Below are 23,753 nucleotides of genomic sequence, written 5' to 3'. Positions count from 1 at the left end.
AAAAAAAAAAAAAAAAACAGAAAAGTTCAGTAAGGAACCTAGATGGGAAATTTATATTCAGTCAGAAACTACTATAGCAGGAAACCCAGGGAAGGTTCTGCAACTCCTGCAGGAAGTTGCGCAATCAAGTAGGCATGCGCAAAAGAAGCTTTCTTGATGGTCTGTCGCAGTTTAGTGACGTTTCCAGTGGCGTGCCCAGTGACGTATCCAGTGACACGTTCAGCGCATGCGTCTTGTCCTCCGGAAACACCTATAAGCTCCTCCGGAAACACCTTAGTGCCTCAGACGACGGCGGCTTTCCTCCGAAGCGGGCGGCTTTCGTCAAGCTCTCTCGGTTGGTTTTTTTTTTTTGTTGTCGTTTTTGTTTGGGGTTTTTTTCTTTTCTTGTTTTGTTTTGTTTTTACTCAGCACGCCACCTCCACCGGCTCGTGCTTTTCTTCCCTGATTTTTTTTCTACTCCACAGCTCTCTCCCACCTGCTTGCTACCCAGGACCGGTCCGCAGGTCTCCACCATGGCCTCAGAGACAGAGAATCTTATGTGTCTTACCACAGAGTGCCCAGAGATTCCTGCTGATTTTGTGGAGCTGCAGCCACCCAATGATATCGGTGATATAGAGGCGGTTTCTTTGGAAACCAGCTTAGGCCAAACCATCGAAGTATATGGGGATGTAGGTGTCGATTGGGCGCATGGTAGCCACTACCACTCTCCTGTTATTGCTCTGCAGCCTCTTGTGGGCAGCAACCTGAGTAGTAGAGATCATGATCAGGAAATGTTTGACACTCAGACACAAGAGGAGGTGGTGGGCTACCAAGACTCAGACAACCTACTATTCAATACTGAATTTGAAAGCCAGATGGTTTTGCCAGTTAATGAAGACGACTATCTCCAGCCGACCACTGCCTCTTTTCCTGGCTTCTTGGCGGCAGAGAGTGGTCAAGATGAGCTCAGCCCCTATGAAGGGGATCTCTGTGGTTTGACGACCATTTTTGAGGCCGGTGCAGAAGAAGGCGTGAACGCTGACCTGGGTGACAAACAGTGGGAGCAGAAGCAGATCGATGGTCTTGATGGAGATTTTCCCTTCCCCATGTGGGAGGAGGATAATGAAAAAGAAGATCCCATAGCTGAAGGGCAGGCTGGTGAGTCAACCCCTGATTATTCTGAGTATATGACAGGAAAGAAATTTCCTCCTGAAGGAATACCTGGCATTGATCTTTCTGATCCCAAACAACTGGCAGAATTTACTAGTATGAGACCCAAAAAGCCAAAAGGAGACTTTCCAAGACCTGTAGCATGCTTTCATAAAGGCTGCGAGAAGATGTTCAAAGATAATTCTGCTATGAGAAAGCACATGCACATCCATGGGCCTAAAGTGCATGCCTGTGCAGAATGTGGCAAAGCTTTTGTTGAGAGTTCGAAGCTGAAACGTCATCAGCTGGTTCACACTGGAGAAAAGCCCTACCAGTGTACCTTTGAAGGCTGTGGGAGACGCTTTTCTCTGGATTTCAATTTGCGCACACATGTGAGAATCCATACTGGAGACAAACCCTTCGTGTGTCCATTTGATGCCTGCAACAAGAAGTTTGCTCAGTCAACAAACCTGAAATCGCATATCTTAACACATGTTAAGAACAAGAATGGCCATTAAAAAGTGAGAAAATCCTTTTGAAGCCTGGGAAGTATTTTACAGTCATGTGCCTGAGAATAAATATGCCCCTAGTTTGAGTAGTTTCTAGGAAAGTTATTGCAAATGAATTTTGTACATAACTAAAGTTTATGTTTTGATAGACCAAAAGTTTTATGTTGATAAGATGCTCTATTTTATACTGCAGTGGTGTTTTGCAGTGTTCTGCAAAGTTTGGTTTCAACAGGAGACTAATTCACAAACCTCATATTGTTGCTAAAGATGGCCTGCATTCTTTTTATGCTGGAGTGTTTTCTTCTTATGCTGGAATGTTTTGAGATTAACAAGAGACAAAACTGTGAACCTTATATTCCTAAGATATCCTATCTTCTACAGTGGTAATTTTATGAAAGTTGCTTTCAACAAGAGACTATTTCAAGAACTAGATATCCCAAGATGACCTGTTGTATTCTGCAGTGGTATTTTCAGCAGACTAATTCAAATGGTCTGTTCTATTTTGCACTGAAGTTTTTTGAGAAACTTGATTTCAGTAGGAGACTAAATTACAAACCCTATTGTCACTAAGATGTTCTGTTATTCTGTGAGATGGTATTTTTGTGAAGTTTGGTTTCAACAGGGGACTAAATCACAAACCTCATATTGCTCAGGTATCCTATCTTCTGCAATGGTGTTTTTTTGTAGTTTGGTTTCACCAAGAGACAATTTCGCGAACTTCATATGCTAAAATGACCTGTATTATTCAATAAGGTGTTTTTATGAAACTAGCTTTCAACAAACTTCATTTTGCTAAGGTGCCCTGTATTACTCTGCAATAGTGTTATTGTAAAGTTGATTTTGACATGAGAATAACTCATGAACCTCAAAACATAATGTTGCTAACATTTCCTGTTTTGCCCTGTAGTGGTGTTTTTTGAAGTTTAGTTTCAACAGGAGACTTAATTCATGAGCCCCATATTTTTGTTAAGATGTCCTATATTATTTTGCAATGTTTTTTTCTGTAAAATTTGGGCAGGGAATAATTTATGAAATCCATGTCAAATTACATTTCTTTATACAACTATGTGAAATGGGACTTTTGTATTCTCATAAATATGAAGTTTACTTACTATATTTTAAAATGGTGTGTTCTAAATGCTCATGTTTGTACTTTTAGGAATATGTTTAGTAATTGTATATCTGATGTCTGTGGAGTTAACGTTTGTAAAGAATTGACAGTTTTATGCATTCATATTCTGATAAAGAAACTTGATAACTAAGACATTTTGTACAAGTTTCTTTTATCTGTATTATACAGTATAGAATGTTATATGACATAATTTTATTAGCCAGTTTATAATCTTTTAGTCACTTTATCCCATCCCTGAATATTATTTAGAGTGCTGTTGTTGAGTGTAATTTCTTTGATCAATTAAGAAGTTTGTGTTGATTGCATAATATCTTGTCTTCACATTGATTGCCTGTTTGATGGATATTTTTTGTGCTATAGAAAAAAACAAAAATAAAACTGTTTGAAGAATTAAAAATAGTTTCCTTGTGTGAATATGGTAGGTAAAAATAAGGCAAAGGGAAACCGCTGCTGGCATCAGTATAGTAACAGCTAGAAATGCTAACAAAACATCTAATAATACACAAGGCAGTCACCTGTGACAACGAATTATCTAGATAAACTGTTCATTGTCCCACTATTTAAAAACTGCTCTGGAGAAAGCAAAAGTGGTAAGTATTTTAAAAATGTACTTAAAAACAAATCATTAATATACGAGATTGTTTAGATGAATGAAATGTATCTGCTTCACACATAGCCACTCTCACTCAGTCATCATTAGCAAATTCAGACTTTAGAGGAGTAGCAGTACCAACTGCAAGCCTGGAAGACAAATCCAAAGGTCATCTGTAAGGTCAAGAAACCAGTGCTATTCTGTGACTCCACTTTTATTCACTTGTCCATGCCTGTTTCTGTTACTAGCAACAGGGCAGGAAAGGGCAGTGTTATGAATTAGTTTGTCCAAAGGAAATTTTAGTGCATGAATTAGAGGTTTTCATCATTCCGTTTTTAGACAAGTTCTTACTCTATAGCCTAAGCTGTGTTGAAATTCCCAGTGTAGTCCAGGCTGGCTTGTAACTTGCAGATTGTAGGCATGACCCACCATATTGAGATTCTTCTTCTAATATTCTGTTTATTTAGTGAAGTTGGGAGAGATGTGAGTATGGCAGTGTGAATGCCATGGCATACATGCAAAGAGAAGATGACAATTTTACAGGGATCTGTTCTATTCTGCTATTCTGCCATATGGGACCTGGGGATGTCACTCAGATAATCAGGCTTGGAAGCAAGAACACTTAACCAGTTTAGTAATATCACTGGGCCTGTGGTTTTGTTTTAGTTTTTTTTTTTTTGCTTTGTTTTTTAATGAAGCTTTGAAAGTACTATGAGAAAACATGTATTATTGTAAAATGGGAAAATTTTACTATAACAGTGCCAATTAACCATATCTGGATTTCTGTTTGGAGTTTGAGGCCAGCTTGGGTTATGCAGGAACATTTAGTTTTTTTTTTTTAATCAAAAACTAAACTTATGATAGCATGGGATATTATTCAGGGAAGAGGAACCATGTAAATTATTTCTCATTCCTTTATACATGCATTCTTTGTGTCCCCCATTTCATGACAGATTTTATTGGTTGAGGATCACTTGATAGACATTTCAGCTTGTACACAATTCTTGACTCATGTAACAAAAATCTAGAGACCAGTATTGAGTTTCTTTTTAAACAGTTACTCCAGTGAGATGCTAGCTTCAAACTTGGTGGCAAATTTTTCTTAAGAGGGCCTACCACAACAGCCTCATATTCTTTGCTTCAACTGAGTCACAATTTTACATCACATATACCTGTTCACATTTTCCACTTTCCACAGCATATTATCAGAATTGTTAGGGAAACTGGACAGCCGGAGAACCATGACTAGAGATGTTCAGAAGGCACACATCTCTTGAGAAAAACGTTCTACTAAAAACATGAGACTAAAAGCAGTTTAAAATACTTCTGACAGAAATGCATGAAAGCTAGCCACATTCTATAGATTGTTACATTGACCCCCTCCCCCAAGATAGTCATAACCTTCCCTGGTTCAGTAACCCACTCTACTCTCTTTGTAATATAAATAAATAAATAAAATAAAAAAGATTTTATCACATTAAAAACTACACTTAAAAAATATGATAAGGTAGAATTTCCCCCCCTTTACAGATGTTTCTGGAGCTACTAAAACACTGCATATATAAAATAGTTGATAAAAATAACGCTCTGGAAAACTGGGTGGTGGTGGCACAAGCCTTTATCACAATACTAGGAAGCAGAGGCACGTGGGTCTCTGAAGTTCGAGGCCAGCCAGGACTACACAGAGAAACCCTGTCTCGAAAAACAAAATAATTCCTCTGAATTTTACAAAAAGGGAGACAGACATGATGTATGGTTCGTTGGCTTTTTTCATACTTCAGAGACTGGACCCTCGTTTTCGGTATCGTGGTTTTCTGTAGGTAGATCTTTAGTTTCTTGGTCAACCACTTCAGCGTGTTTGCCCTTTGCTCCCTTTGACCCTTTTGTTTGCACTTTTTTGTATGATGATCACCCCAATATTACCTCACCCACAATCCTTTGATATCTATTTTGGCTTGGGGGGGGAGCAGTCGCCGCCCCCTGGTGGAGAAATGCGTGAGCTCTGTTTTTCTACAACAGCGGCTCACCTTCCTTCGGTCTGCTCCGCACTGCTCTCACACATGAGTTTTTGCTTAAGATACACAAGCAGTAAAAGCAAGCTGCTTATCGCAAACCTGTTAGAAGCAGGTTAAGCGATCTTTAATAGAGAACTTTATAAATAGGTTTAAGGGCGGGAAAAACGGCATGTATTCTTTAGATTCGAATTCAGTTCCCAGCACCCACATAGTGCAGCTTGCAACTGCCTGTGGCTCCGGCTTCAGGGGATCCCATATATCTGGCTTCTACAGTTTCATTCATACACATGAAATAATTAAACGGTTTTGTTTGTTTGTTTGTAGCCCTTGCTGTCCTGAAACTCACTCTGTAGACCAGGCTGGCCTCAAACTCAGATCCACCTGCCTCTGCCTCCTGAGTGCTGGGATTAATGATGTTCATCACCACCACCCGGCTAATTAAAAGAATTTTTTTTCAGCGCTTCCCCCAACCCCCTTCCCTTCTCCCTCTTGCTCCGGCCCTGCTCGCTCTGTCATCAGCTCACTCCAGCGTCCGCTTGCTCTGGCCCTGCTCACTCTGACCCGGCTAGCTCAGGCCTTGCCCGCTCCTCTTCTCCACCCCCTCCCCTTCGCTCCAACCTGCTCGCTCTGGCCCCCTTTCCCTCCGGCCCTGTCCGCTCCTCTTCTCCACCCCCCCCTTCACTCCAACCTGCTCGCTCTGGCCCCCTTTCCCTCAGGCCCTGCTCACTCCAACCCATAGGTTTTTTGTTGTTGTTTCTCATTACGGATGGTTGTGAGCCACCATGTAGTTGCTGGGATTTGAACTCAGGACCTCTGAAGAGCAGTCAGTACTCTTAACCACTGAGACATCTCACCAGCCCATTAAAAGATTTTTAATGGCACAGTAATTATGGAAAAGATGTCAAAAGTATGCAAACTATATTTGATAAACAATATGATAGTGAGGCATTGAACAACTTGTTTTTTGCTGCCAAGCCTCATGACCTGAGTCACCAGACCCCTCATGGGAAAAAGCAAAATATCTTAAAAAATTGCACTTTGACTTCAATTTGTACACATGAGCATGCAGAAACACACACACACACACACACATAATTAGATTTTTAAATTGATAATAGAGTTTTTCAGAATCTTTCAAATTTCTTTGTGTGTGTGCACACAGGGACTATGAGTCAGAGGACAATTTACAGAAATCGGTTTTTAGGATCCCACCATGGGATCCAGGTATTGAATTCAGGTCCTCAGGTTTAAGCAGAAAGCACTTAGAGTCATCTTAGTGTTTTCTAAATTTGTTCAAAAATACATTATGTGCATGTATGGAAATAACACCATGATGCTCATTATTATATATACGATAAATTAGATGGAAATAACACCATGATGCTCATTATTATATATAACTATGATAAATTAGATGTTAAAAGAGTGCTTTTAAACCTGGAATTGGGAATTTGGCTTAGCTGGTAAAATTATTAGTCCCACAAGCATGACAATTTGCTTTCAGATCTTCAGCACCCACAGAAAAGGCCATGAAGACAGTTGAATATGTGAACTCCAGGTTCAGCAAGAGACTCTATCTCAGAAAATGAAGGGGATGGGGAGAAAGGTGGAGAATGATTGAAAAAGATACCTGATGTCAACTCATGACCTCCATACTCAGGCACACACATGTACATATATCCACATATTCACATGCAAAAAACCCACTCTTCATGGTTTGTTCTTTTGCGTCCTATGATATAAGGTACCAATTATCCTGATGATACTCTCCATAATGATTGAAATTAAAAGTCTCTCTTTTCAGAGTCCCACTAGGGATTTTAGACCAGAATTAAAAACTTTTTAGACAGGTATGCTTGTGTGTGTGTGTGTGTGTGTGTGTGTGTGTGTGTGTGTGTGTGTGTGTGGTATATGCAATGTATGCATGGGTGCATTCACCCAAGCATGCACTGTAGAGGCCAGAGATGTCCATATCTCTACGCACACACACCTTGATGCGACTGTCTTTGACTGAACTTAGAACTTGTGGTTTTAGAATGGCTAGCCAGGGAATGACTAGGATATGTCTACCTTCACCCACCCCCGTGCTGAAATTACACATAGGTGACCCTGTGCATGGGCTCTTGTGCAGATTCAAGAGGTCTCAGTTTGGAGTCATATGCTTGCATAGCAAGTGTTTTATCTACTGAACCACTTTTCCTAGCCCTAAGAATTTTGCTTTCTAATTTGTATATTCTTGAGGTTTCTATCAAAGAACATGAATATGTTTAAATTAATGAGGTATACTGTGTGCATGTTCTATAAGGAAGGCATAGTTAGAAGATGTTGATTCTATTTGTATTAAACCATAATCAAAATCTTCCTAATTATAGTACTAAATGCATTTCAGATTTTTAGTATCTGAAAAGAAGGTAGACACTTAGTGTGCATCTGTCTGCTGCAATAAGTAGATCCCCTGCCTCACAACCCCTGGTCTATTTATGATCTCATGAGGATGCCCATGTGGTATGAAGTGCAGTAAACTCTATTATATTCTTGTCACTGTTGAACTTAACAGTTGCTCTCTCTCTTTTCAGGTATATGGCATAATTTTGTCCTTGCTCTCCTTGGTATTTTAGCTCTTGTTCTCCTCCCAGTAATCCTCTTGCCTTTTTACTACACTGGAGTTGGGGTACTTATCACTGAAGTCGCAGAGGTAAATAATGAATCGCCTAGGGTGTTCTTTCACCAGATGTTCTACTGTAACACTTACAATCCTTTCAACTGCAAACAATGTTGGATTTTTTTTTATGTGATGAAATTTGTTTTTTGTTTTTGTTGTTTTACACAAAAGAGGTAGTATCGAGATCTTGTGTATGTGGTTTATTAATCAAATGCATTGTTTATCTTTACTGTTTATTTTATTTCTGATTTTTAGCACTAAGAAGAATTATAGGCTACCCGGCCAAAACATTTTGAGGAAGTTTTAAGTTAATGGCAATTCTGTATTTTCTTTGCTACTATGACACTCTCAAGTCTGTGTTCATCTTCTCAAGGGGAAAACTACCTTTGTCGTACACTTGGGGCTGTGTTCCTATAAAGACTTATCTGAGCTGGGCCTGGTGGCGCACACCTTTAATCCCAGCACTCGGGAGGCAGAGGCAGGTGGATCTCTGAGTTCGAGGCCAACCTGGTCTACAGAGTGAGTTCCAGGACAGCCAGGGCTATACAGAGAAACCCTGTCTCGAAAAAACAAACAAACAAACAAAAAACAAACAAAAAACCTTATCTGGTGGTTTTTGTCCACTAAGGGTATAGTAAATTGAATTTGTAAAAATCTTGAATTTGTAAAAATTTTATTTAATGTTTATATGTGCCACACATATGTGGGTACCAGCAAAGACCTTCTAGAAGAGGATGTTTGATCCCCTGGAGCTGGTGTTAGAGGTAGTCATGAGCTGCCAGACATTGGTGCTGGGAACTGAACTCCATCCTCTGGTAGAGCAGCAGTGCCCATAAAGCCTAGAATAAGATGGAGGATCCCTTGGAGCTGGCGTTAAAGCTGCTTAAAAGAGTTGGCTGTTAAAGGTGCTTGTTAAAGCACCTGACATAGGTGCTGGGAACCAGACTCAGGTCCTTTGGAAGAGCAGCTTAACTGCTGAGCTGCTCGCTCCCTCTCTTGAATTTTAATTAGCAAGTATTTTGTGCATGTTTATAGTCTGTGTTCATGTGGATGCATACAATGTGTGTGTATGTGTCTGTGTGTTGATACATGTGGAGACTAGAGGTTAACATCACATGTTTTCCTCAATGCTCTCAATATAAATAATAAATATTTATGAGATGGGGTTTTGCTATGTCCTGAATGTATCCCTAGATATCCTGAAACTCACCATGTAGAGTAGACTGGCCTTGAACTCAGAGATCCTCCTGCCTTTGCCTCCTCAGTGCTGGGGTTAAGGGTGTATACCACTATACCTAGGTCTCCCCTACAAATTTTTTAAAATTATAATATTTTATCTGCATGGGTGTTTTGCCTACAACATGCGCCTGCCTATTGCCCATGGATCCCCTGGAATTAGAGTTGCAAACAGTTGTGAGCCACTGTGTGGTTACTGGGAATAAAATCCTGTCTTTCCAGCCAGTGCTCTAGACCACTAAGCCATCTTTCTAGCCGTCCTCCTTAATTTTTGAAATAGGGCTTCTCACTGAATCTGAAGCTCACCAATTTCTCTATGCTAACTGGTGAGGAAGCCCCAGGGATTTTATTGTCTCTGCAGCTTCAGTATTATGATTACATGTATAAGCTACTATGTGGGGGGTGGGCAGGGGGTGTCTGGAGATCCAAACTCAGGTCCTCATGTTTGCTCAGCAAGCATTTACCAACAGCTGCCTCCCCAGCTTCTGTTTCTGTATATTTTGGATTTGTTTTGTTTCATTTTATTTTTCCCATTAAGGCTTATACAGATTTTTCTTTTTTCTTGGTTTTTTTTTTGTGGGGGGGTATTTTTGTTTTGTTTTTGTTTTATTGTTACTGTTGTTGTTGTTTTCAAGAGAGGGTTTCCCTGTGTAGCCCTGGCTGTCCTGGAACTCATTCTGTAGACCAGGCTGGCCTCGAACTCAGAAATCCACCTGCCTCTGCCTCCTGAATGCTGGGATTAAAGGCATGTGCCACTACTGCCCAGCGGATTTTTCTTTTTTAAAAAAAAAATATTTCTTTTGAGACAAGGTCTTACTGTATAGGTCTGGCTAGCCTTAGACTCAGAGGTCTTCCTGCCTGTGCTTCCCCAGTGCTGAAATTATAGGGGTTTGTTACCACACCCAGCTTATTTATTTATGTTTAGAATGACAGCATTTGTTTATATTCATTAGGTACATATTTGTATAATTTGTTTAGTTTTAAAGATTTATTTATGTATTTTATATATAAAATATTTTTTGTTTTTAATTTAAAAAATATTATTCTTTGAGAACTTTATATAGTGTATTTTGATCATACTCTTCCTTTTAACTCTTCCCAGATCTACTTCCACCTCCCTGTCATCTCCTACAACTTCATGTCTCCCATTTTCCCCTTTAATTTGCTAAACTAACCCATGGGCTCCAATTTGTGCTGACTAGCTCTATACTTCTGGATGTGGGGTCATCCACTGGAGAGTGGTTTATTGGTCTTTTATTGTTTTTTCTTCAGTTAAAAAGTTTGGATTTAGCCAGGCGTGGTGGCGTATGCCTTTAATCCCAGCACTTGGGAGGCAGAGGCAGGCGGATTTCTGAGTTTAAGGACAGCCTGGTCTACAGAGTGAGTTCCAGGACAGCTAGGGCTACACAGAGAAACCCTGTCTCGAAAAACAAAACAAAAAAAAGTTTGGATTTTTTTCTTTGTTTGTTTTACTTTTAAGTGTCATATTATGTTCAGGGTTTGGTGTTTTGGCAGCATGTGTGTCTATGTAACACTTGGATGTGTGTCTGTCTAACACTTGGATGTGTGTCTGTGTAACACTTGGATGCCTAGCGCCCCTGGAGGACAGACAAGTGCATTGGATTCCTTAGAACTCCAGTTGATGGTGTTTGTGAGCCACTGTGTATGTGCCAGTGATGGAGGAACCACTGAGTCATCTCTCCAGTCTTTTCTTCTTCATCTTCATTCTTTTGTGCTACAGGAGATCAAACTCAGGACCTGGTCCAGACTAAACTTGTATTGTATACCCTGCTGCTTTGTTATTTTAATATTAATAATCAACAAATATGGGTTTTTTTCCTTTTGAAGTTGTGAAAACTTCATTATCACGGAGAACTGGGGAATGCAATACTAATTGTTTGGCTATAAATTTTGGATTTAGAGATGAGTTATTTTATGCATTAGTCAAAATATTCTGCTTTGAAGAAAACTCTAAGCTGAATGGAAAGGAATGGGAGCATGTAGAAGAGTAGTTAGAGGGATGTGGGGATGAATACGTTAAAATACCTTGTGTGAAATTCTCAAAGAGCTAATAAAACTGTTGAAAAGGATTCCACCTTTATTTAGTGCAGTGTCTATTACTGTGGCTAATATAGATTGATTATAGCTTGCTATTATACATTGTCTGCTTTGATTTTCCTTCCTCCAAAGGATTCACCTGCCATTGGACCCAGAGGCCTTTTTGTGGGAGACCTTGTCACTCATCTACAGGATTGTCCTGTTACTAATGTGCAAGATTGGAATGAATGTTTAGACACCATTGCATATGAGCCCCAAATTGGGTATTGTATAAGTGCATCAACGTTACAACAATTAAGCTTCCCAGTTAGAGGTGTGTGCATTTACTTGATATGACACAATGCTTCAAGTACTAGTCCCTTCCATTATTAACCCTGAGATGGCATCTATAGATTTATTTTGTTCCAGTTGTTTTAAAGCAAATAACTAAAGTTAATAGGTACAAATTAATAGATATTATTCTTGGTATGTTGGATATTTGTTCTCTTTAGTATATATTGTTGAACTTCTAATTTCTTTTTTTGTTTTTGTTTTTGTTTTTGTTTTCTCGAGACAGGGTTTCTCTGTGTAGCCCTGGCTGCCTTGGAACTCACTCTGTAGACCAGGCTGTCCTCAGAAATCCGCCTGCCTCTGCCCACCGAGTGCTGGGATTAAAGGCGTGTGCCACCACGCCTGGCTTAATTTCTTTTATTTTTTAAGATTTATATTTTTTTTTATGTATGAGTACACTGTTGCTGTTTTCAGACACACCAGAAGAGGGCGTCAGATCTCATTACAGATAGTTATGAGCCACCATATGGTTGTTAGAAATTGAACTCAGGACCTCTGGAAGAACAGTCAGTGCTCTTAACCACTGCGCCATTTCTCCAGTCCTTTCTTTTATAATATTATATTTGACTTTTAGAATTCTAATATCTAATTATTTCTGCTTTCAAAACAGTTTTTTTCATGCTGGGTGTATTTAACTCAGTGGTAGAAGATTTGCATAATGTGTACAGTGACCTGAGTTCCATTTCTAGCACCACTGAAAAATAAAAGTTTTAAAAATATGTAAAATCAGCATCCAAGCTCAGTGGCATGGACTCTGTGTGTGTAACTCAGTAATAGAGTGTTTGCTTCCCTGTGCATGAGGTGCAAGGTTCAATCCCCACTACAACCAAAAACAAAACCAAAAATCAAAACAGCCATCAACTACAATTGATTAATTACACTTAAGTAAGTACTTCAGTATAGTATGATCTTTGCACGTGTATAGACACATAATTTTATCTAAATTTAAGTCTAATTTTAAAACACATTTTAAAATTTTGAGGTTATATAGTATACTTATAACATTTTTCCCTTTCCTCCCTCCAAAGCCTCCCATATACACCTCTCTATTCTCCGTCAACATCATGGCTCCTTTTTTCACTAATATTGTGTGCATATATGTATGTCTATACATATATATTCCTATATATAAAACATGTTCAGTCATATACTGTTACTTGTATATGACATTTTCAGGGCTGACCATTCACTGGACTGCCAGTTGATGTACTTTTCCCTGGGGAGAACCTCTTCCACTCACAGCTATGTCTAATATTTTAAACATAACAAGAAACAATTTTTTGCAGAAGCATTTTCCCCTTTGGTGCTGTATAAACACTGAGTTAAACCTGTGTATGCTACTGTGTGAACAGATAGCAAACTAATAGCCAACATCCAAGGAAATGAGATCAGTGCACAAGCATTCTATAACTGTATACAGACATGCAATAAGGAAAGATGAAAACAAATGCAAGGATATTGGGAAACAAAAAACCCTCTGCACATTTAGAAAAATTCCTTCCCTTTTCTTGCTAAAATATACCTTAAAGGAGGCAGTTTAGTAATTATGTGAGGATGCTAACATATCCAAACCTATCTGGTTCTTTAGTGTATTTTATATAGCAGAAATCTACAGGGAGGCTAAGACATTTTCTTTATTTCTACATTCCTTTATATTGTGCGTGTGTGTGTGTGTGTGTGTGTGTGTGTGTGTGTGTGTGTGTGTTGGGGGTAGGGGTGTTGCACATGCATGGAAGTCAGAGGACAACTTTGTGAAGTTGTGTCTCTCCTTCCAACTTGGTGTGGGTTCTGGGGATGGAACTCAGATCTGACTCTCTCATAGTTGGGTGACAAGCATCTTTACTCTCTGAGCTGTTTCACCAGCCCCTCTTTAGGGTTTGTGGGGTTTTTTTTTTGTTTTTTTGTTTGTTTGTTTTTGAGTTTTATTATGTTGCTATGCTTTTTAAATCTCTACAGTTATCACAATCCCTGTTTTACATATTACGTGTTTATTGAAGTGGAATCACTTGTTTTCTCAAATTTTACATAGTCTGTCGTTTTCAAGTTTAGAGGCTCGGTTTGACTCGGTATTCTTTCTTTCTCCTTCCCTCACACCTTCCTTGGCTTCTCCTTCCCTCCCCCTCTTTTCCTCCTCCTCTCTCTCTCTCTCTCTCTCTCTCTCTCTCTCTCTCCCTCTTTTCTTTCTACCCCATTTCTTTCCTTCCCTCCTTCAAAATATTTCACAGGCAATGCTTGGTACTTTTATTTGTATGATTGCGAGATGTCACATGTCTGGTGTTCTCTTGGTATTATTATTATTATTATTATTATTATTATCCAATCTGATTCTTTAAGGTTGAAACATTTGCCAGAGTTCCTTACTTCAAAAAGCCACTTTTCAGAAGTAGCTAGGCCCTTGTTCATTCTACTTCAGGAAGAGGCTGGAGTTACTCTCCCAGAACTAAAACTCACTCTAGCTTTAGTGTTATGGCTGGGTGAGTTTATAAAAGACAACTACTAACCTGGACTAAGTGCAGCTGCATTTTTCTTTTCTTTTTGTACTTGTTGGATTTTTAAAATTTTCCTTATTCTCTTTACATCCCTCCCACTGCCTCTCTCCCAGTCACCCCCTCCCACAATTCTTCCCCCATCTCCCATCCCCTCCTCTCTTAGCAGGTTATGTTCCTTGCTTTTCTTTTTTTTTTTTTTTTTCTTGTTCCTTTTTTTCTCTTTTTTTGGACAGGGTCTCATGTAGACCAAATTTGTCTTGAACTCAATATATAGTTGAAGATGAGCTTAAGCTTCTGGTCCTTCTGCTTTCCCCTCCTATGTGCTGGGTGAAACCCTGAATCAAATCAAGCCTCTAAACATATGTATGTGCCACCTTGCCGTGGCTTATAGGATGCCAACAGTCAATCCCACAGTTCTACATGTGCTACAGAAACACCACAACTGAGCCATCCTAACATTAAGTATCTGAATGCAACTTCTCGTTTCAAATTGGGTACCCTTTTAGTATTATAAAATCAGATTATAGCTTGTAGCTGTCTAAGTAAATGATGCATTAACAGTTGCTTTCAAATATGTGTACCATTCTACTTACTTTGTCTTTGTCTTTTAAAAGCAGAATTTTTATTACAGTTATACTTGTATGTAATCCATGCTAAGTACTGTGTGTGTTTCTCTTTAGCATACAAACGACTAGATGGTTCTACTGAATGCTGTAACAATCACAGCCTCACAGATGTGTGCTTTTCCTACAGAAATAATTTTAATAAACGTTTGGTAAGTTGTCCCAAAGGCAATCTTACTTGTCTGATATGATCATTAAAATAAATATGTAAAGCTAAAACAAAAGCTATAATACCTCCTTTCTTTATCTATTTTGTGTTATTTAGTTAAAACCTCCATGTTTCAGATGCCACATTTTGTCTGAGAATCTAAAAATGCATAGTAGTATGATATCCTATATAGCAAAACATGGAATATTGAAATTTATAGCAGGTGCACATTAATAAATAGCATGTTTTAATATCAAAGTCATTCCTAATCTGCTTTGTGACAAGAAAAGCATGAAGGAATGCAAGTTAGATTTTTCTTTTTAACATTGACTAATATTATATTTTTAGCATACATGTCTACCTGCCCGGAAAGCAGTTGAAGCTACTCAAGTTTGTAGAAGCAATAAAGATTGCAGAAGCAGCTCAAGTTCAAGCTTCTGTATAGTACCATCCTTGGAAACTCACACCCGACTAATAAAAGTGAAACATCCCCCGCAAATTGATATGCTGTATGTAGGGCACCCACTGCATCTTCACTACACAGGTGGGTACTGCTGGGGTAGCTCTTCCAAGTCATTAGAATCACATATGTTCTCAGTTGCTTTGATTCCATTTAGTATAAACTTGGCTACTTATCAAAGTTTTATTAACTTGTTCTTAAGCATTCCGTGGAATTAAAGTAAAAGAAAACTAATCAGCCTGTGGAGAATGACACTCGTTTTTCTCTTTTGCCAAAGTTAGATAGATCATCTCTCAGATGGTTTCCAAGAGATCGCAAAAAGGATCCAACTTCTCCAAAACGGTGGCAAGAGCCGCATGCTCTTGTCATTACCAGATTATATAAAAGTGCATGGCACATGAATGTTTTGTCTTTTGAGACAGAGTCTCATGTAGCCAAGACTGGTCTCAAACTCTCTGTACTACTGCAGACAGTCTTGACTTGCTTGATCTTCCTGCTTTCACTTTCTGGGTGCTGGGGTTATAGGGGCGACACCACCACTCTCTGTTTTATATGGTCCAGCCCAACATGAATAGTCATAACCATTTCATAGTGACATGTAGATTGTACTAAGTATATGACTTCTCCACATTACTGAATATTACATAGTCCAACTCCTTTTTTTTTTTTTTTTTTTTTTTTTGGTTTTTCGAGACAGGGATTCTGTGTAGCCCTGGCTGTCCTGGAACTCAGAAATCCACCTGCCTCTGCCTCCTGAGTGCTGGCATTAAAGGTGTGCACTGCCACGCCCAGCTCCAACTCCTTTTATTGTACAGGATTCTATATGTTACTTTTGAAAAATAGCAAACTATTTTTCAAAAATAACATATACTTAAAGTATATAATTTGGTACTTTTCAGTATATCCAGAAGGGTGCAACTATCACTCATGTCTCCCCAATAGCACTCGTTCTGGCAGCCACTGATATACTTTCTGTTTCTATCAATGGGCCTATTCTCGAAATTTCATATCAATTGAATATTTATAAGTTGCTGATTTCATGTAGCATGTTTTCAAGGTTTATCCTTGACCAACCATAGTTTCATTTTTCATTTGTCAGTAGATGAATATTTATATCTTATGTTCCTCTTCAAAAAGCATTGCTTTGTGTTTATTTTGCTTTTGTTTTTAGACAAGAGACTCACCATGTAGCCCTGGCTAGCCGGTCAGGAGCATGCTACACAAACCAGGCTCACCTCAAACGCATAGAGATATGCCTGTGGCTGCCTCCTGAGTGTCACACACAACCACACAAAACACTGCTTTATAGTTTTGGAGTTGTTTGTTTTTTAAGACAGGGTCTCACTATGTATCCCTAGCTAGCCTGGAACTCACTTTATATACCAGATTCGTCTTGAACAGCCACCTGCCTCTGCCTCCCAGGTGCTGGGATTCAATCTGTGTGCCACAATGCCTGGCTTGCTTTGTAGTTCTATAATGAGAGACACCTGCATCATTTTCCTTGTTTAATGGTTCGATGTCAAGTGTGACTCTAGGATGCAGCTATTAGTAAACTCTTACTAAGTGAAGAGATGGTTCTGGTTGGGTTTAATTTAGCAATGTGGACTGTGAGTTTTGCCTAATGACTGGATACATTTTAGATGCTTTGGACCAGGGTTACAGAGTACAGGGAGTTTAAGTCATGTTAATCTTTATCTTAGCTATAAAGAAGTAATCATTAAATAGCATAATAATTGGAGCAAATGCAATTTTTAGAATACATATCTTTGAAAGGATAAAAATACTTTTGATAAAACTTATATTTTCAAGTCACACTTTGTATTTGGTAGTCATAATGGGTATGCAGTCTGCTTTAACTTAGCTATAACCTCAAAACGTAAGTGTACATTAGGACACGAGTTTTTTCATTATACTATTTTTAGTGTATATTTGATAATAATTGCTTTCTCTTCTTCTCTAACTCCCTCTTTCTTTTTTGTTTTCTTTTTTTGTTTGTTTTTGTTTCTGTTTTGACTTCATATGATATAGCCCTGACTGGCCTAGAACTTGCTATATAGATCAGGCTAGACTCACAAAGATCCTTCTGCCTCTGCTTCCTAAGTAAAGGCCTGGTTCTGATTTTATATATATATATATATATATATATATATATATATATATATATGGTATATAGCATGTTTACACAAGTGTAGGAAAAGTTTGCTTGGCCATTTTAATAGACTAGTGCAATTTTTTAATGTATGGTAAATTTGTAATGTTGCTTATTGTGCTATGAATAATATTTATTATTCCTTGTTTTTCATTTTTAGTGAGCATTACAAGTTTCATCCCACGTTTCAACTTTCTAAGCATAGATCTGCCAGTGATTGTGGAGACATTTGTCAAGTATCCTTTCTGGTTTGAAAAATGCTTTAAAAGTATGTTGGTTGTAGCTTTATCCTTTTTACTCCAAATCGATCATTACAAAACCTTATCATTTAATTGCTTACAACTGAAAGAGACCTTAAAGGTGAAAGGTCAGATGCCGGGCAGTGGCGCACACCTTTAATCCCAGCGCTTGGGAGGCAGAGGCAGGTGGATTTCTTGAGTTCAAGGCCAGCCTGGTCTACAGAGTGAGTTCCAGGACTGCCAGGGCTATACAGAGAAACCCTGTGTCGGGGAGGAAAAAAAAGATGAAAGGTCAGGTTTTACATATGAGGGGAAAGTCAGTGAAGAAAACTCCATCAGCTTTGGACAAAGGTTGGGATACAGAAAGGATTATCTTGTGGGAAAGCAACTGGCATCACAGTGGCCTGGCTGCCTGGAAGCGTCTGAAGCACACAGAGGATGAGCTCTCTTCACAGAAACTTCCTTGCCACCAAAACTGGCTCCACTGCTCTGCTAGCTCAGAATCTCAGTCTTCTGCACAGTCTTCTGCCAATGCACCTCAAGTATGTCTGTGCACCGTGTGCATGCAGTGCCCACAGAGGCCAGAAGAGGACGACAGAAACAAGTTGCATATGATTGTGAGCTATCATATGGGCACTTGAATCGAGCCCAGGTCCTCTGCAAGAGCAACCAGTGGTCTACTGAGCCATCTCTCTAGCCCCACAAAAGCATATATAGTTTTACAGGAAATATAATGGGTATATATAAACAAAGCCTTTTAAAAAAGGATGCAAGGCTGGAGAGATGGCTCACTGCTTAAGAGCACTCACTGCTCTACGGAAGGTCCTGAGTTCAATTCCCAGCAACCACATGGTGGCTCACAACCATCTGTAATGAGATCTGATGCCCTCTTCTGGTGTGTCTAAAGACAGCTACAGTGTACTTACATTAAAAAAAAAAAAAAAAAAAAAAAAAAAAAAGGAGCCAGGCAGTGGTGGTGCATGCCTTTAATCCCAGCACTTGGGAGGCAGAGTCAGGTGGATTTCTGAGTTCAAGGCCAGCCTGGTCTGTAGAGTGAGTTCCAGGACAGCCAGGGCTACACAGAGAAACCCTGTCTCGTTGTTTAAGAGCACATGCTCTTCTTTGAGAGGATCTGAGTTTGGTTCCCAGCACCTACATTGAGTAGTTCAGTCACTACAACTCTAGCTCCAGAAGATCCAGAAGATCTGACATATTCTTTTGACCTACACAGGTACCCACACATGTATACATGCACATGCATGCACACACAGGAAGAGAGAGAGAGAGAGAGAGAGAGAGAGAGAGAGAGAGAGAGAGAAGAAAGAAAGAAAGAAAGAAAGAAAGAAAGAAAGAAAGAAAGAAAGAAAGAAAGAAAGAAAAGAAACCTTTTGAAGAAGTAATTTTCAGGGGCTCAAAAGATGGCTCAGAAATTAAGAGCACTACCTGCTCTCCCAGAGTACCCAGGTTCCATTTCCAGCACCCACATATTGGCTTACAACTGTCTATTACTCCACTTCCAGGGTATCCAAACATCTGTTCTGACCTCCATGGGCTTCTGTGTGCATTTGGTACACATTGACACGGGCACACATATTTACAAATAAAATAAAAATAAAAATAGTTGAAGTATATTGGGACTGCTGTGTTAGTGCATGCTTTAGATCTTAAAAACAGGATTGCCACCATCCTGTGCCACAAGACTCAGTCTCAAAATTTAACATAATACTAATTTGGGGGCTGGCATTGTTGTTCAGTAGTAGAACAATGTCTAGCATGTACAAAACCCTAAGGTTGGGGGCACTTTTTCCCTTTCTTTCTTAGTCCTTCTGCATTCCTTCTCTTTATTGTATCATTAAAGGATTACAAAAGCATAATTTTCTTAGGAATCCATTGTAGATTTGTTAGTCTTTTGTAATTTGCATTTGCTTAATAATAGAGGTAGAAGAATGTTTTGGGATTTGTTTTTGTTTGCTTTTTCATTTCTTTGTTGTTGTTTTGGTATTTTGGTAGTTTTTTTTTGGTTCTGGTTTTTGGTGGTGGTTGTGGGGGGGTGGGGGGAGTGTTTTGTTTTTGGAGTTTTTCTGTGTAGTCCTGGCTGTCCTGGAACTTGATCTACAGACCAAGCTGGTCTCTAACTGCCTCTGCCTCCTAAGTGCTGTGATTAAAGGCTACCACTGCCAAGCTTTAAGTGGTTATTTATTTATTTTTTGGTTTGCTTTGGGTTTTTTTGTTGTTGTTGTTCTTTGTTTTGTATTGTTGTTTGGGTTTTTGGTTTTATTAGAGGGTGTGTTATAAGAAAGAATGTTAGAGACTTAAAGTAGAGAAACCTACAGTAATCTCACCTCCCAGTCCAGTGTCTTCTGACTTCTCAAAAGATGATTTCCACTTGTAATCTCATCGCTAGCTCCTTAACTGATCGATACCCAGGTACCTGATTTCTCTTTCTGGAGCTCTGGCTATTGTTAATGCAGTGCCCTGCTTTGCCTTGGATGGTCAATGGATTTTAAACTCTTTCCTGGATGCTACCCTTACTTCAGTGATTGGAGACAACGATGTCAAAGATCTGATTGGATTTTTCATCTTGCTTGGTGGCAGTGTACTTTTGGCTGCCAATGTGACACTGGGACTCTGGATGGTTACAGCACGGTAATATTTGCTCTCTTCCAACAGAATTAAGAAGTACAGCTACATGGTAATATCTGTTGCCACTGAAATTCTTACTAGTTATGAAATGTAAAGTGTTTCCTTAAAACACCTTGGCCAAGCTCTTTGAGCTCCTAATATCTAGAGAACCCAAAAACTCTGTAGTAGAGGGAGTGGAAAAAATGAAAAGCATAATTCCTGACTACATCCTACTTTTAAAGACTGAATGTGCAAACTCTGAATGTTTGTTGAATAATTTGTAAACAAGTGAAAATTCATTCATGTAATACCATTTTGTGTGACTAGCATTTTGGAATAGTAAAAGGAAAAGCAGAATCTGGTAGGAAAACATGTGTGTGTGTGTGTGTGTGAGAGAGAGAGAGAGAGAGAGAGAGAGAGAGAGAGAGAGAGAGAGAATATGAATGCATGTGTATGTGTCTGTGTGTGTCTACTAGTGTTTGAAACCAGGGCCTTACTTATGCTACTTATGCTAAGCTTGCCTGTCCCAGGTAAAATTTACTGAAAAGTGCCATTAAGATAATGTGGTGGTACACACCTATAGTCCCAACACCTGCCTGTATGTGTTTGGGAGGCTAGGCATAAGGATCATGAATTAAAGGCCATCCATCATCTTTAGCTACATAGTAGGTTCCAGACCAGCACTGGCCACATAGCAAGACCCTTTCGTGCATGCATACATGCACAGGCACTCACAGTGGTTCACACACACACACACACACAATCATCATTAATGATTTGAAGGAGGCTAGACCTTGGTTGAATGGAAAGTAGAGCAAGTGCTCTTGGTTTTATAATGCTTGTCTTGTTTGAAAAGTATTTTAAAGTTTAATGGTGTATTATTCTATACTGGTTACAATTCTATGAAAGTATCTGCTAACATGAAAGCAAAAACTCTGTACAAGTAATATCAAGTAAATGAACAATGTTGAAAGTAGATAAGGCTTGTGATAAGACAGTTTGTCGCACAAGTATTACATTTTTTGTAGTGTAAGTTGGCACTCTCACAACATTTAAGCCTTGTTATATATAGAGTATGCTGCAGGAAGGATCTCTCATGGCAGCATGTGAGCTCAGGCAGTTAGAGGTGAACTTGAGAACTAAGCTGAGTCCTCTAACAGATCACAACAGAACTTCAGCAAACCTACTTACCACTTCCTAGAGCTTTGCAGCTTAGAACTCTTCCAGGGTAGACTTTTTCCTTTGTGCTGCAAGAACGTTCAATCCTGAGCCATACTCTGTCCTCACCAGCACCTAGTATGTTTCTCTCTGTTGGCAGGATTAAACACCTAGTCTTTGTTTTCCATCTCCCCCTAAGCTACCTCTGTGAGTACATAAAAGACTTGGTAGTCTAGTGAGAATGGCTGCACAAATGAGAATTTCCCAGAATCTAGAAACAGACTTTTGAGCTCTAAAGAACCACAATTGGTCTTGTAGGGTAGCAGTTCAACCCTGGGAAATTGAGAAAGTCTGATGTGAAGCTGTTAGTCGTAAGAATATATATGCACATACTGTTTCTGTCATGAAAAATACATATTTCATAAACACACACACATTAGAGTTAACAAAAGGTAATGATTCATTCATTCATTAATAGCCAGATATATACCTCCCTCCTGAAGTAAGGGACTTCATAAGGTTACCTTTTTCAGAATAGTAGTTCTCTTAAGCGCCTAAAACTTTTAAATCAATTTTTAGAAATTTTTTAGACTTTATTACAAATTTGCCTTCATTCCTTAATAGGAACCATACACTGAATATCATTTTGAGATTTTATTAATGATGGACCATTAGTTACTAATAATACTAAAGTCATACAAATTACTAACTTTTATTGCAGAAAATATGGCATTGTTGTCTTCTAAGATCACTCAGGACCAAAATGTATCTGCATATTAAAAAGGCACAGACCTTTTCAGGTAAAGCTTAGAGAATGCCGTGAAATACTCACATCATTAACTTCATTGCATGCATTAAGCAGTTTACTAATGAAAATGTATGTGTGTAAATCATTGTTTTCAATACTGAGGAAATTAATTTTTGGTGTGATACTTAAGAGAGACCAAGACCTCACACATGCAAGCAAGTATTCTACCACTAAACTATTATCCATAGACCATGAAAATATTTTAATAAGAGGAAATTCTATTCATTAACTTCATTTTCTGAGTGAAGGCAACAATATAAAATCTCATTTCTTATTAGCTGCTGAACACCTCTGCCAGCTAATCTTTAGGGGTTGGGAGCTTCTCTCCTCGAAGTCCAGCCAATTTGTATGCAAATGGCCTCATTACTAAAGAAAAGAGATGTTACTTATTGTCTCTTCAGCTTCACTGTGGGCTCCTTGCTTCCCTGCATAGTGCATGAGCTATCAGAAGTGCTTAAAGTGCTTGAATGGATGATGACTAGTGTTATTTATAGCTAGAAAAGCATGCTTCTATTTAAGCTGTAAAAAGGATTGTTGAATAGTTACTGTAAATATGTTGACATAGTAAAGCTTGGAATGTCTTATGTCCCTGGTGTATTATCATCTTTATGGAAAAAATTCATTTTGGTTTCTGTAGGGCAATTAGAAAAATTAATTATATTGGAAAATGAATTATGTTGGTGATTTGAAGAAGTATCTTTGTGTGTTGTCTCTTTGTTCAACAGTGAAATTTTATTCTCAGTGTTCCTATTCTGCATTGTTTACATTCTTAAGGTTTTTATTTTAATCATCCATAAACGTAAAACATGTACATATTATTTTTAGCATCTCAGTTTGAAGAGACATACAGTTAAACTTGACTTTGATAAACACTTCTAGGTCATTGTCTGTGCGAATAACAGATTGTAAGCATACGCTTCATAGTGATGTAGCTTTCTGTCATTGTGTCCTTGGTATTTATTGAACATCCACATACTGGTGGCACACAGATTTTTTTCAATAACTCCTTTGATTGAGCTGTAATTCATTTTAAGGCTTTAATTTGATTTTATAATTGTCAGAATGTGTTGTTTAGCAATAAAAAACAAATGTAAACCAGCATTTTACGTTTATCATCTTCTGTATCATATTTTTTACACTTGACCTTAGCCAAAAGGCCAAGAAGCTATTGTCTTGTTAGTGTCCTTTTTTACTGTAGAAATGTTCCACTTACATAGAGTAAGATCTTGACTCTAAACGTGACCTTCAGTTGTATATGACAGTTGCCTCAGAAAGAAATCTGTTAAGTGAGGTACCTTTGTTTATAATTTTGGAAATGTTTGCTTTAAGGAAAGAAGATTGCCACATTTCCTTAGTGGTATGTGCATGTGTCGAATATTCTGTCTGGTGTTACTA

At 38.6% G+C, this 23,753-nt stretch overlaps 2 protein-coding genes across 4 annotated transcripts in view; both read left to right on the top strand.

Moving 5' to 3' along the window:
• The window catches only part of Mbtps2 (membrane bound transcription factor peptidase, site 2), a 49,932-nt gene extending 26,480 nt beyond the window's left edge, over positions 1–23,452 (top strand). For 2 of the 3 annotated variants that reach the window (XM_021188162.2, XM_029534284.1), the window contains 7 exons: positions 7,953–8,071; positions 11,465–11,645; positions 14,832–14,926; positions 15,271–15,466; positions 17,692–17,767; positions 20,198–20,416; positions 22,272–23,452. In XM_021188162.2, the coding sequence (XP_021043821.1) occupies positions 7,953–8,071; positions 11,465–11,645; positions 14,832–14,926; positions 15,271–15,466; positions 17,692–17,767; positions 20,198–20,416; positions 22,272–22,296 (911 nt within the window). In that variant the 3' untranslated portion in view covers positions 22,297–23,452. Of the gene's footprint in view, positions 1–7,952; positions 8,072–11,464; positions 11,646–14,831; positions 14,927–15,270; positions 15,467–17,691; positions 17,768–20,197; positions 21,367–22,271 lie in introns of those variants that run through there. The other variant, XM_021188163.2, reaches the window with a different exon arrangement.
• Positions 177–3,155, top strand: Yy2 (YY2 transcription factor). The gene has a single exon (XM_021188165.2). The coding sequence runs from the start codon at positions 513–515 to the stop codon at positions 1,644–1,646; it is 1,134 nt and encodes a 377-aa protein (XP_021043824.1). The 5' UTR covers positions 177–512; the 3' UTR covers positions 1,647–3,155.
• Positions 23,453–23,753: the final 301 nt, after the last annotated feature.

The sequence above is a fragment of the Mus pahari genome, chromosome X (genome assembly GCF_900095145.1).
Source record: "Mus pahari chromosome X, PAHARI_EIJ_v1.1, whole genome shotgun sequence".
In the NCBI taxonomy this organism is placed as follows: Eukaryota; Metazoa; Chordata; class Mammalia; order Rodentia; family Muridae; genus Mus; species Mus pahari.
This window is presented reverse-complemented; position numbering and strand designations above follow the sequence as displayed.